Here is a 12,341-nt window from a genome sequence, read left to right as displayed (position 1 = left end):
GGGTACTGCCTACCCCTAATCTTCCTCCCGGCAACTTCTAGGATACTATTACTCCCCACCACTGCGAAGGGGATGCTTGCCTTCAATTCCCTGTCTTGTTGCTTGAATTCTTCATCTTCATCACTATCACACTCAGGAAACTCGTACATCTTTAAAGTTTTTCATAAAAAAAAAACTCAAAATTGATTTTGTTTTAAGATTTTTGCTCACCTGTATCCCATTCTCTTTGATATCGTTCAAAATATTTTTCTTAAGGGTTGCGACTTCCAATGACGTCAGGCAATCAGCCTTCGCAATAACAACAACTAAATTTACTTTGCGATGCAGCCTTTTCATCAGATCTAAATCCATTTGGCGTAAACTACAAAAAACAGCAAATAATCCCAAAAATTCCTTATATTATACAAATCCTAAAAAACTTCTGTGCTATCTGAGGAAAAACTTGGACATGGACATACTAAATAATAATCATTATTAACCTGTGACCCCAAGGAGGTACAAAATATAAACAGCAATGAACTCTATTATCTTGGATGTTTCTCCTGTTGAGTCCGCTTTCGTCGGTGAAATATTGACGAAATTGTTCGTCAATATAATTGACACAAACTTTCCAACTGTCTTCACAATTTATTGCTTCTCCAAAACCAGGAGTATCAACCACAGTTAATCTAAAATAGTGCAGTTTAGTAAATTCCAAAAGGTATGACACTATTATCAGATTATTTATAAAATTGTGGTTTTTGATCTGATGTATCAATGTCGCATAATTATCAATTTTAAACAAAGACAATGACGAACAATTAATGGAAAATTAACGCATTAAATCATTGCATCATTGAACTTATAGGTACATGTCCGCCATAACATTAATAAAATATAAATTTCATAAAAAATTATGTATAATTTTACCTTACTTTCACACCTTTCTCTTCAATTTCCATTGTTTTCTTGTCAATTGTGGTTGTCTTTTGCAATTTTTCATTTACGTCTGGTACCACCCTGTTCTTGTAAAGATCTTCTAAAAACAAACTGTTGATTAAAGTGGACTTCCCCAATCCAGATTCTCCTACGACCATTAGGGTGAATTCGAAACCCTTCTTAACTGATTTTCTATGCACTTACAATAAATATTTAATTCTAAATGTACCATTCGTACTTATGCAGCTACAAATTTTGTAATTGGTATAAAAACGATAGTACAAAATCAGATTCTTATTTTCTTTGGTATAAATATGTAATTATTGTACCTAGAGTAATCACCACAATTGATAAACTAACTCGCTATAACTAAAATATTATCAACAGCTTCCATTAAAAAATAATAATAATAAATTAGGTACTCATAAAAAACACGAAAAAGTAAAAAAAAAACAAAAATAATAAAAATTAAGCCCATTTGATAGATATTAAATGTCAAAAAAAAAATTATTCAGTATAACTGTGGTGAGTACTGTTTTAATACTTTACCTCATCTACCAATAACACCACGTTCTCTACCCAACGAATACCATTAACACATTTTATTTCTCTAAACATCAATACTGTCGTGTTTCTTACCTTCTTGAGCTTGATTAGAAGCTTTAAGCTTTTCCTGCATTTGAGTTAACATGTCTTGCATTCTTCGAATCTATAAATAAATTATAATAATTATTCTTAATCTGTCTGTGTCCTTTATTATAAACCAGTTGCTATTATTATAAAGTAATAAAAATAAATCAGAACTGATTAAGGGCGTGAAATGATTTACTAAAATAAAACTTACACCGACGTTTCGCCTCTGATTTGAAACTTTTTCAAGGTGGGTTGAACCGCAAACAAACTAAATCCTTGCTTGTAAAAACAAATGTCTATTATGACTTTAAAAATGTAAAATTTTGTCGATACTGTTAAGCCATTTATGTAAATCGCCTATATACTTTGGTACTTCCCCAGACGATATTTTATTCGTGTACCTACTTACTTTAGATACATCTTTAGTGTAATAGTTTCATTATAAACTAATAAATTATTTTAAAAATTGTTTTAATGTAATATTGCGTTATTTTCGGCGCAGCCTTCGCATTTTAAAATATTGTATTCAACGTTTTATTAAAAAAAAAAAAGAAATTTCTCCAAGTGTGTTCAATATAGTGAATAACTTACCTCTTCCTCTTTTTGTAGCAGTAGTCTATCAGTCTCAGAAATTTCTTGATCACAGGCAGTCGAATCTCGTTTTAATTTTCTAGTAATTCGGAAAAATAAAACAATAACTGTACATAAGTCTAAAGGCATTGCTAATATGAGAATAAAAAAATACTCGAAAAAAAATTTTCCTATTACTATTTAAGGTAACTTATTTTACTTGAATGGATTTTCTTCTAAAAAATAGAAATGGCTTTAAAACATTATTTAAAGAGCGCTTCAAAATTGTTGTCAAATGAATATACCAATCGAGCCTTTCTAAAATTCTAATTGAGATCATTAATTATATACTCCATAATTGCCTAGATAATATCTAAAAACTTCGGTCAATATAGGAAGAAAAGTTCAGAGAATTTAATAACGAAAAATTTTAGAAACGTTTACCGTAATTAAATGTGTATAATTTTTAAGTAACATTAAATTTATTACACTTACCCCCTCTCCCTGAACGCGTGCTGAGAAATTTGTGAGATACACTGCGCCCTAAAATTTTCATAATGGACGTCTTCAGTTACATCCTTCAAGTCTTGCATATGAGTGGATATCAGCATTGTCCTCAACTTGAGAAAATCGCTATGTTTTGGATTTTCAACTTAAATTATATTTGTTAAAAATTTATTAGATAAATTAGGGAATATTTTACCGTCAACAACCCCCCAGGGGTACTGCCTACCCCTAATCTTCCTCCCGGCAACTTCTAGGATACTATTACTCCCCACCACTGCGAAGGGGATGCTTGCCTTCAATTCCCTGTCTTGTTGCTTGAATTCTTCATCTTCATCACTATCACACTCAGGAAACTCGTACATCTTTAAAGTTTTTCATAAAAAAAAAACTCAAAATTGATTTTGTTTTAAGATTTTTGCTCACCTGTATCCCATTCTCTTTGATATCGTTCAAAATATTTTTCTTAAGGGTTGCGACTTCCAATGACGTCAGGCAATCAGCCTTCGCAATAACAACAACTAAATTTACTTTGCGATGCAGCCTTTTCATCAGATCTAAATCCATTTGGCGTAAACTACAAAAAACAGCAAATAATCCCAAAAATTCCTTATATTATACAAATCCTAAAAAACTTCTGTGCTATCTGAGGAAAAACTTGGACATGGACATACTAAATAATAATCATTATTAACCTGTGACCCCAAGGAGGTACAAAATATAAACAGCAATGAACTCTATTATCTTGGATGTTTCTCCTGTTGAGTCCGCTTTCGTCGGTGAAATATTGACGAAATTGTTCGTCAATATAATTGACACAAACTTTCCAACTGTCTTCACAATTTATTGCTTCTCCAAAACCAGGAGTATCAACCACAGTTAATCTAAAATAGTGCAGTTTAGTAAATTCCAAAAGGTATGACACTATTATCAGATTATTTATAAAATTGTGGTTTTTGATCTGATGTATCAATGTCGCATAATTATCAATTTTAAACAAAGACAATGACGAACAATTAATGGAAAATTAACGCATTAAATCATTGCATCATTGAACTTATAGGTACATGTCCGCCATAACATTAATAAAATATAAATTTCATAAAAAATTATGTATAATTTTACCTTACTTTCACACCTTTCTCTTCAATTTCCATTGTTTTCTTGTCAATTGTGGTTGTCTTTTGCAATTTTTCATTTACGTCTGGTACCACCCTGTTCTTGTAAAGATCTTCTAAAAACAAACTGTTGATTAAAGTGGACTTCCCCAATCCAGATTCTCCTACGACCATTAGGGTGAATTCGAAACCCTTCTTAACTGATTTTCTATGCACTTGATCGGGAAGGGTTGCAAAACCAATGTAGTCTCGGTTTCCCTTTTCACCTGTTAAATAAATATGACACCTGATGAGCCAATCCAATTAATTCGGATAATTACATGAAAAGGGTAACTTGATTTTTGCTTCAAATATAAAACACAAAATACATAAGAAGTACAAAAGTACATTAAAACATTTAATAATTGCAAAACAAATATGAAACAGAATTTGTATATATTTTAATTTAAAAATACAATTTGGGCTAAAACTTACTGCAGTATGTTATGTTCATAATTGGTAGTTAATTAATTGGCACAAATTATCGCAAAATATTTAATTTTAATGATAAGAATTAGATTACATTCCATTTCGACACATGTTAACATATTATTCATATTTGGATACAGCGAACACATTTATAACGAACGATTGGCTTTAGTAAACCATTTTCAATGGGAAATTAGCAGATCCAATCGGTTATAATGAAATACATATATTCCTTTGTAATATCGAGTTAATCAGTCATGAATATGGCTTCAAATTTGTTACATTGTACGAATGTTGAACTTGCTATATATTTTAAGCGTTTTACAAATTGTAGAATTATAGAGAAATAAGAAGTAGTACATTACTAAAAGTCAGTTAATTCTATCATTAATTTATAAACAACGTGGTCAAAAGACATTGCATAATTCACCTGTACATATTGGAATATTAATACATTTATATAACTATATTTTAATTAGGATCACGTATTCTGACACACAGTATATACATACATACATATACACATATGAATATCACTAACTGTAACGGTTTGAAATTAAGTAACCAGGACAATTTATTAAGAAAATAGACACTTAAAAAGGACATAACTTCCGTTTTAAATTTTGGAAGCCCGTGACATAAAAAAGCATTCGGTACTTCGATAAATAAAATAAACAACAAATAGTGCTTTGTTTTATATAAATATCATTCCATTAATTATTGAATTAAGTATGTAGGGAACTGAAGTACTTTTGGTCTGGTAGAACTAAATTAGTGCATTAGTAAATTCTATTTGGAATTTGCCATGATTTTCTTGTAAAATCAATAAAAGTAGTAAAGCAATTCATAGTTTATTTCTATCTACCTATCTATCAGATTAAGCTTTTGGCGATTTCTTACAGGGTGTTGTGAAAACCTGTACAACTGAGTTTATTTTAACGTAACGCTAGGTCCATGTTCTTTGATTCATACTTTCAAAAGTCGATCATTTTGTTCAACGTAAATTGCTTCACATTTGTTACAATTTTATCGTATTTGTGTAACTGTATATATCTTAGTTTTATTGTTAATTAAAAGGAGTGCAGACAATTTTTGTAAATAGACATTAGATACGATTTTTTTTATGCGTTTTACTCATTTTTGAGTATATAGGACTAGATTATAGTTACTATTATTCGAAACAAAAAGGTTTATAATTATCAGTTTACTTGCTTTTTTGACTAACGTAAATTTAGCTGCACATTATGATTAAAAATTATCACTTTAACCATAATTCAAATGTTTTTGTGTTATATACCTAAATGCTTATTGCCTTATTTTATATCAAGTGTGTGATATTTTTAAATATAATTACCGTTTTATAGCAAGTGTCAATTATGCTTAAAATACCTACGTACTTCATCGTGGAGCACGCTTCCTGTGATTGATAGTTCTATCAAATTAATTTACCAATCAAACTATAAATAGCAATAGCAAGCAAACATTTTTAAATAATTCGACCTTAAACTGGTTAAAAACGGTAATCTTAAAGGTTATAAATTCAATTCCTTCGTCACCCTATACATATACATACAATATTAAAAATTCAATTCGTTTTCGCATTGGATTCATTAAGCACACGTGAAAATCTTAAATGATAATTTAAATTTCTTCTGATGAACATTCCTTAAATATCTCTGGACTCAATGCGATTCATGAATACTCTTGACAAATAGCTTATCATAATAACCATGCATGCACTTTATTGAACGAATTCCAAACATTTATTTAGCAACTTTTGAGTATTCAAGTTCCAAACAACTCATAGGGCTACAATTTTTAAAAGACAGATGATGAAGGAGTTTATGTACAATTGCCTCCATTTTGGAAATATTCGGTTCATAATAAGGCGTCCATGTTTAGAAATTAAAAAGAAGAACATTGAAAATTTTTGAAGTCGCCTGTCGTTATCTCAATAAAACCCAACATCTGAAAAGATTTAGAAACAACTGTGTCAAGGTGCAGATCAAAGGCAAAGTCTTTCTGGAATAGTACCCCTAAATCCCTAATAGGATCTACCCCATTTAATGCAACACCTTCAATCCCATAATTAAGTATGTGTATGTCTGTCGCACATACTTTATTGAAAGAATTCTAAACAATTCAACAACTTTTGAGTATTCATATTCCAAATAACTCACATGGTTACCATTTTTATCAAAGACAGACAACGAAAGAGTTCATGCACAACTGCCTCCATTTTGGAAATATTCATTTGATAGTGAAACATCCATATCCAAACAAGGTCTTTCTAGAATATCATCTCCAAATCCCTCATTTAATGTAACACCTTTAATTCCATAATCACACACTTTATTGAAGGAATTCCAAACAATTGGATAATTTTTAAAAGACAAACAACGAAGAAGTTTACGTACAACTGCCTCCATTTTGGAAATGTTCGGTTGATTGTACGACGTCCATGTTGGGGAATTAATTAGAAGAACAGGCATAACAACCGAGTTAAATAAGTTAACAGTTTGACAATTTTTAAAGTCGCTCAACTCAACATTTAGTTAGATTTAGAAACAAGTGCATCACTAAGGTACAGATCAAAGGTGAAGCCTCTCTGGAATATCACCCCCCAAATCCCTAATATGATCTACTCCATTTAACGTAGACCTTCCAATTCCATAACGGTAAACATTTTGTAAATAATGTTGTAACATTGTCTGGTCTTTAAAATTTATTTTTAAAGATAAGAAATAGGGGAGAGTCGTATTTGATCTAATCTGACCAAGAATGGAAAAAAGATCGTAACGATGCCCCTGGCCATTTTCTCATGTCGACGTGTCTCAAGTAGCAGTTCAACAACTTCACGTTATCTTCGATTTAATTTGAACGGTACCAACAAATATAAAACGAATGTTATAATTTCTGCACCAACGCACAATAAAAGCGAAACAAAGTTCCCACATACGTTTCGCAACATACGTACGCTACCAACAGGACGTGGTGGTTTAATGATATAATTCATTAAATTGTTTATTTGAAAGTATGATGCTCATCTAGAATTATTATTCAGACGACCTTATTATCTTATACATACAACAGGTACCTACGTTTCTCTTACAAGATAAGTAAAACGTACAAGCTTCTAAATAAAGAAATTACACACACATTATTCAGTTTACTTTATCTGGCTGTCGTTACGTTTGTTTGTTTATTTGTTTAATTGAAAAAGCGCAGCTACTGATGGGTAGGTGTATACCTACTAAACTACCACCACCTTCCCAAGCTAATATGTTACGAATCAGGGGCGGCTGATGTACATGTAGATGCTGGAGAGCTCTAGAATAGCATAAAAAATGGATATTTATGAATTTTTACAATCTGACTATTAAATGTATATGAATATATATTTTTTCTGTATCTATCTCTCATTAATTTTTAACTGTTGTTGTTTTTACAAAAAAAAACCCTTTTGCTGGCTCCTCTATACTGGAGGTAGACCAAGTGGATTCTCTGGATCTCTGGTCCTTTATATCGTATTATTGAACTGAGCCGCAAGAGACAGTTCTGTGCATTATTTCGGAAACCCGCATCAGTCCTTTCTACATCTATTTGCTAGCATAGAAATCCAAGAATTTAGAAGGGCCAGTGAGCTATATTCAATCCAGTTCATTAATGTGTTTTTCTAATATAGTTTTACATTTATTTCAAATATTTTAACTTTAATTTAACTAGCATTTTTCTCTAACTCGAGATTCAAGCGAGGGTTTTAAATTATAAATTTCATTAATTTGAATTTCTATTAATTTTGTTTGAAAAATCAGCTGCAGCGATAACCAATAGTTCACTCAATTTTATACTGTGGAAAACAGCAGAAAAATCGATTAGATTAGGACCATAAGCTAACGAAGGAAAAGACAACACGAACGAAGTAATTACTTATACTGTCTAAAAACAATAATATATGTAGAAGCGATGTTTTCGAAACAAAAATTAAAAAGTTTAACGACAAAACTTAACTCTAACATAGCAGGCTTTGCATTTAGGGAAGTTTAACTGTATGTACTATACAATAAACCGTTTTATTTCTTCATGTGCGTTTTTTTTTTTTAATAAAATAATTTACTAAAATACGAATACACGACTTAAACCCTGATCTTTCGTATGATTAATTTTTTTCTCCTAAGGTAGCATCCCAGATGTGTCAATTTTTAAGACACCAGAGCAGACATGTGAAAAATAATTAGGTAAATCGTAATTTCCAAAGTTTTTAACAAATTATGGAAAGTAAATTCTAATTTATTCTTGATGTTTATTGTCATTTTGGAAATAAATCATTTTTTTTTAATATTGAGCAAAATAAAGAAGAAAAAAAAATAGGCGGTCATGGTACAAAGTACGCATTTTCTTTACATTAGTCCCATTCCATAAAGAAGTAGGAATACAACGTGATACAATTTGCAGCCACTTAACAATTCCTAGTGATTTAGCAGCTGAGACTTGAACCGGAACAAAAACAAATGAAATCTTTGTGGCTAACTTCGTATAACAAACGTGATTACTTTTTAAAACATTATTTGCGGGTTCATTAAAAATTTTAATGTTCAGTGTAAGAAACTCAATATTTGTTTATATTCTTTGTACTTCTTTTATTAAAAATCCATTTCTCCGTTATAGAAAGAAATATATAAGAAAATATACTAGACCCAGTATACAGTGAACAAAGTAGCTTTTGTTAATGGAAATCACATGAAAATTATTGTTCAATGCTTTAATAGTCGATATTTAATCATTGCAGTTAAACCATTGCTATAAATACCCGATATACCTAGCATACATTTGGTGTTTCCCCGGTCGTATTACATGAAGAGATGTTTTTTCGTAAAAATAAAAAATAAAAGAACCTTTAGAAGTAAACAAAATTTCTGATTTCGTTGGTAAATAAAACAATATTTTATTACTGCTTGAAGTATTTGTTGCTATCGTTTATTAGAAAATAAAAAGAATTAGATTCTGACTGCGAGCATGATTTGGTACTGCTCATAATTTTTGATAGGTTCTGGGTTATCCATTACTCACAAAAAGATCAAAGTACGACTCTGATTTAAATATTTACAAGACCCTATGCCTCTAGTTGTTTAGACCAAAGCAAAAAGCGATCCATAATTCCTTTTTATCATATCGACAGCATAGTTTTAAGACTGTTCGTCAAGTCTCTTATTCGTATTACTTGTTCTATTTCAAATTTAATTGTATTCACACGCCACTTCTCGAACACCCTGTATAGAAAAACGTTAAACATTATCGAGAAAATGCAGGCAAATTTAAAATGTAACATAACACGTATACTGATAATAGCTAAGTAAATCCAAGTATACAGAGATTCGGTTGAGCGAACAAGGATGTTGCTAGGTAACCGTGTGACCACTTCGGCCGAAATCTTTCTTCTTACCTGACATCGTCTTACTATTGTTCTTATGGGCTACATAAACCGACTGTTTCCATCGACTTTCAGAAAAACGTTATCTTTCGTAAAGTTATTACGGAAAGTCGTTCATCACCGTGCTATAGCACCACAAACAACAACACCAGCACACTTCGATTCACGACTAAAAGTGACTGAAAACTGGTACCTACTATAATAGCGGCCCAGTAACTCTACTTCCACCGGGTTCCACTGCACCCATATCCGTATCGCCCCAACCTAATGAGTGATCTACCTCATTCACGCTGCTTTTGCTACTTAATCATACTATTATTAGTAAAAGGTCGCTGATAAGGCGCGCTGATAACAACAAATAAATAAACAATGGATAGAACGTATCGCGTTACTACAATTGTTTTCGGTGCGCCGCGCAGACTGGGCGTCGAAGTGAGTTCTAGAGACGCTCACAATAAAGTAGCGGCGCATTCGGGAAAAAAATACAAAAAAGATCTAAATGGAAATGTGAAAAACTAATTTTAAAGCAAAAAATTGTTGTCTTTAATGAAAAAGTCTTCTAACTTTTTTTGCAATTATTAAACATATGTAGATACCTAATCTTAAGGCACCATAAGATTTCACACTGCATAAAGTTATAAAACTATGATCATACTCACATATCAACTCCATGACACAGGTCCTTTTGGCGCCAAATGCTAAAAAAACGCGATCATATTCCTAAACAATCGACAAGTGTTTTAACATCACACAAAATGTCTGTTAAAAGTGTTAATTCAACTAATTTAAACGCAAACTAATTGTAGGGTCACTTATCAGAAAACTTTCAAATTGAAACGGATTTTATTTTATTTTAACGCCAATATCCAATATGTGTAAAATACGTAGAAAGTTTGTATTAAAACTTGAATACTCACTATTAGCAATACTCTTACACTTCGTCAATGATTTTATTAATAAAATAACAACGTACTTTATTTTGTTTGATTTACCAAACTGTAAAGATTATGAACAAATCTTTAAGGAAATATAAGAGAAATATATACAGCTATAAACAAATTCAAATAATATCATTTCCATATACTGAAAAACCGTAACCAAGACCAAAATCTGTACTGACTGAATAATATGTTTGTAAAAAAATCAATTTTCTTAATGTTATACCAAAGACCACCAAAATTATAATTGTTTTTTGTTTTTCTAATAAGACAGCAAATTGTAATTCGACCCGCCACTGAATTTAAAAGTGAGATAAATCAATATCGGGCTGGCCGGGGTGTTCAAAAGGGACACCCCCTGTGAATTTGCTTTGTTGCGAACAAAGTCGACGAATGTCACCCCTGAAACTCTAATAAAATATGCGTTTTTCTTTGTTTACAACTGTACGAAAGGGACATTATGTATGTCTGTCTATATTTTATTAAAATGTGGAAGTGTTTATAGTATCCATTTTGATACTGAAACGCTTATTTGGTATGCTCAAAAACGTCCAGGTGGTACAGGGCGAATTAATTTATAGCTACGTAAGACAATAAAAAACAATATAAAGCCAACGGAAAAATAGACGCTCTGTGGATATTTTATTTAAAAATCCATCAAAAAAGTTTTATCAATTTTTATTTTCTTGAACTCTGATTTGGTCGATCTAAAACGGTTTCTGCCATTGGCGCAGTTTGGAAGGCGGTCAAATTTGATCGTTGTCTTACCTCGTTATAACCGTATACATACATGCATATTATGTGTTATAAAACATTAAAAAATCCTCAACTTACAAATTTTACAACGGCTGGATGCGAAAATTAAAGATAAAATTAGGTATTATTACGTATTCAGATCACTGCTCCGTTCGGCCATTACCATTACATTAGAGATAGCGAAAGTTATATTTCAATGCTACAGAATACTCAACAAGTGAGCAAGTGTTTTAGTTTGCTCACAACCTGTAGTGGTAATACTGATTTATTTTAGTGTCTACCCTAACATTTATACATTATTAAACTGTAATCGGTTTGGCTTCAAAGAAATAATTTTACAACGGCTGGGTGCGAAAATTAAAGATAAACTTCCGTACTATTACGTATTCATGTTTTGCTCGGATGAGCAAAGATAGATCACTGCTCCGTTCGGCCATTACCATTACATTGGAGATAGCGAAAAGTGATCTAGAGCGTCGTCAATGCTACAGAATGCCTATAAACTGAGCAAGTGATTTAGTGTGCTCACGATCTGCAGTGGCTGTGCTGATTTATTAAGGCATATGAGCCTAACATAGTAACATTAACATACTGTAATCCGTTTGATTTCAAAAAAAAATGATTTCTAAAACAATATTATTATTATTCATCAAATATGCAGGTCATTTTTATACTATTTTGAATCAGTGAATTGTTTTGGAATAAGCTTTTATGTTTTCTTTTACTTTAAATTATCCTAAATCTAATTCTTTAAATAAGGTATTTTCTTTCTGATGAACACGACTTTCTTTTATTTTAAAAAGCCGTTTTGTCATTAACCGACAATACAATAGTTATCTTTTTCCGTATTTCTTGAATGATTATTACTGTATCAGTACAGTACAATACAAATACTTACTTGATAATAATACCCTGTGTGCTATAATTAAATTAATAGTATCTTCATTGCAATAGAATTACATAACGTAAAGAGTTAACGACCTTATGAGAATTATCTTTTGTTGT

General features: G+C 31.2%; 2 protein-coding genes across 3 annotated transcripts; both read right to left on the bottom strand.

The window, feature by feature from the left end:
• Positions 1-2: 2 nt before the first annotated feature.
• LOC112905012 (septin-5-like) lies at positions 3-1,312 on the bottom strand (the record flags this gene model as incomplete). Its single annotated transcript, XM_025976506.1, has 5 exons — positions 1,279-1,312; positions 910-1,117; positions 480-668; positions 211-361; positions 3-149 (listed from the first exon to the last, which is right to left on the bottom strand). Coding segments are annotated over exons 1-5 (729 nt in total), but the record flags the coding sequence as incomplete, so codon positions are not given.
• Positions 1,128-10,069, bottom strand: LOC108740751 (septin-2). 2 transcript variants are annotated; one of them, XM_018475202.1, is made up of 8 exons: positions 9,655-10,069; positions 3,751-4,009; positions 3,321-3,509; positions 3,052-3,202; positions 2,825-2,990; positions 2,617-2,773; positions 2,143-2,221; positions 1,128-1,627 (listed from the first exon to the last, which is right to left on the bottom strand). In XM_018475202.1, exons 1-8 carry the CDS (start codon positions 9,659-9,661, stop codon positions 1,529-1,531), a joined length of 1,107 nt encoding a protein of 368 aa, XP_018330704.1. In that variant the 5' UTR covers positions 9,662-10,069; the 3' UTR covers positions 1,128-1,528. The 2 variants fall into 2 exon arrangements, with proteins under 2 accessions (XP_018330704.1, XP_018330713.1); XM_018475211.2 differs by having other exon boundaries at positions 9,840-10,068.
• Between the last annotated feature and the right edge of the window lie 2,272 nt (positions 10,070-12,341).

Source organism: Agrilus planipennis, unplaced genomic scaffold (genome assembly GCF_000699045.2).
Source record: "Agrilus planipennis isolate EAB-ADULT unplaced genomic scaffold, Apla_2.0 scaffold21, whole genome shotgun sequence".
Taxonomy (NCBI): domain Eukaryota; kingdom Metazoa; phylum Arthropoda; class Insecta; order Coleoptera; family Buprestidae; genus Agrilus; species Agrilus planipennis.
The sequence above is the reverse complement of the archived record's forward strand: the minus strand, read 5'-3'. Positions and strand labels throughout refer to the sequence as shown.

Coding starts and splice junctions, on each gene's coding strand:
- LOC108740751 (XM_018475202.1), bottom strand. Junction 3,510..3,750: donor GAGAAAGGTGTGAAAGTAAG/GTAAAATTATAC, acceptor GCACTATTTTAG/ATTAACTGTGGTTGATACTC. Junction 2,774..2,824: donor CCCCTGGGGGGTTGTTGACG/GTAAAATATTCC, acceptor ATATAATTTAAG/TTGAAAATCCAAAACATAGC.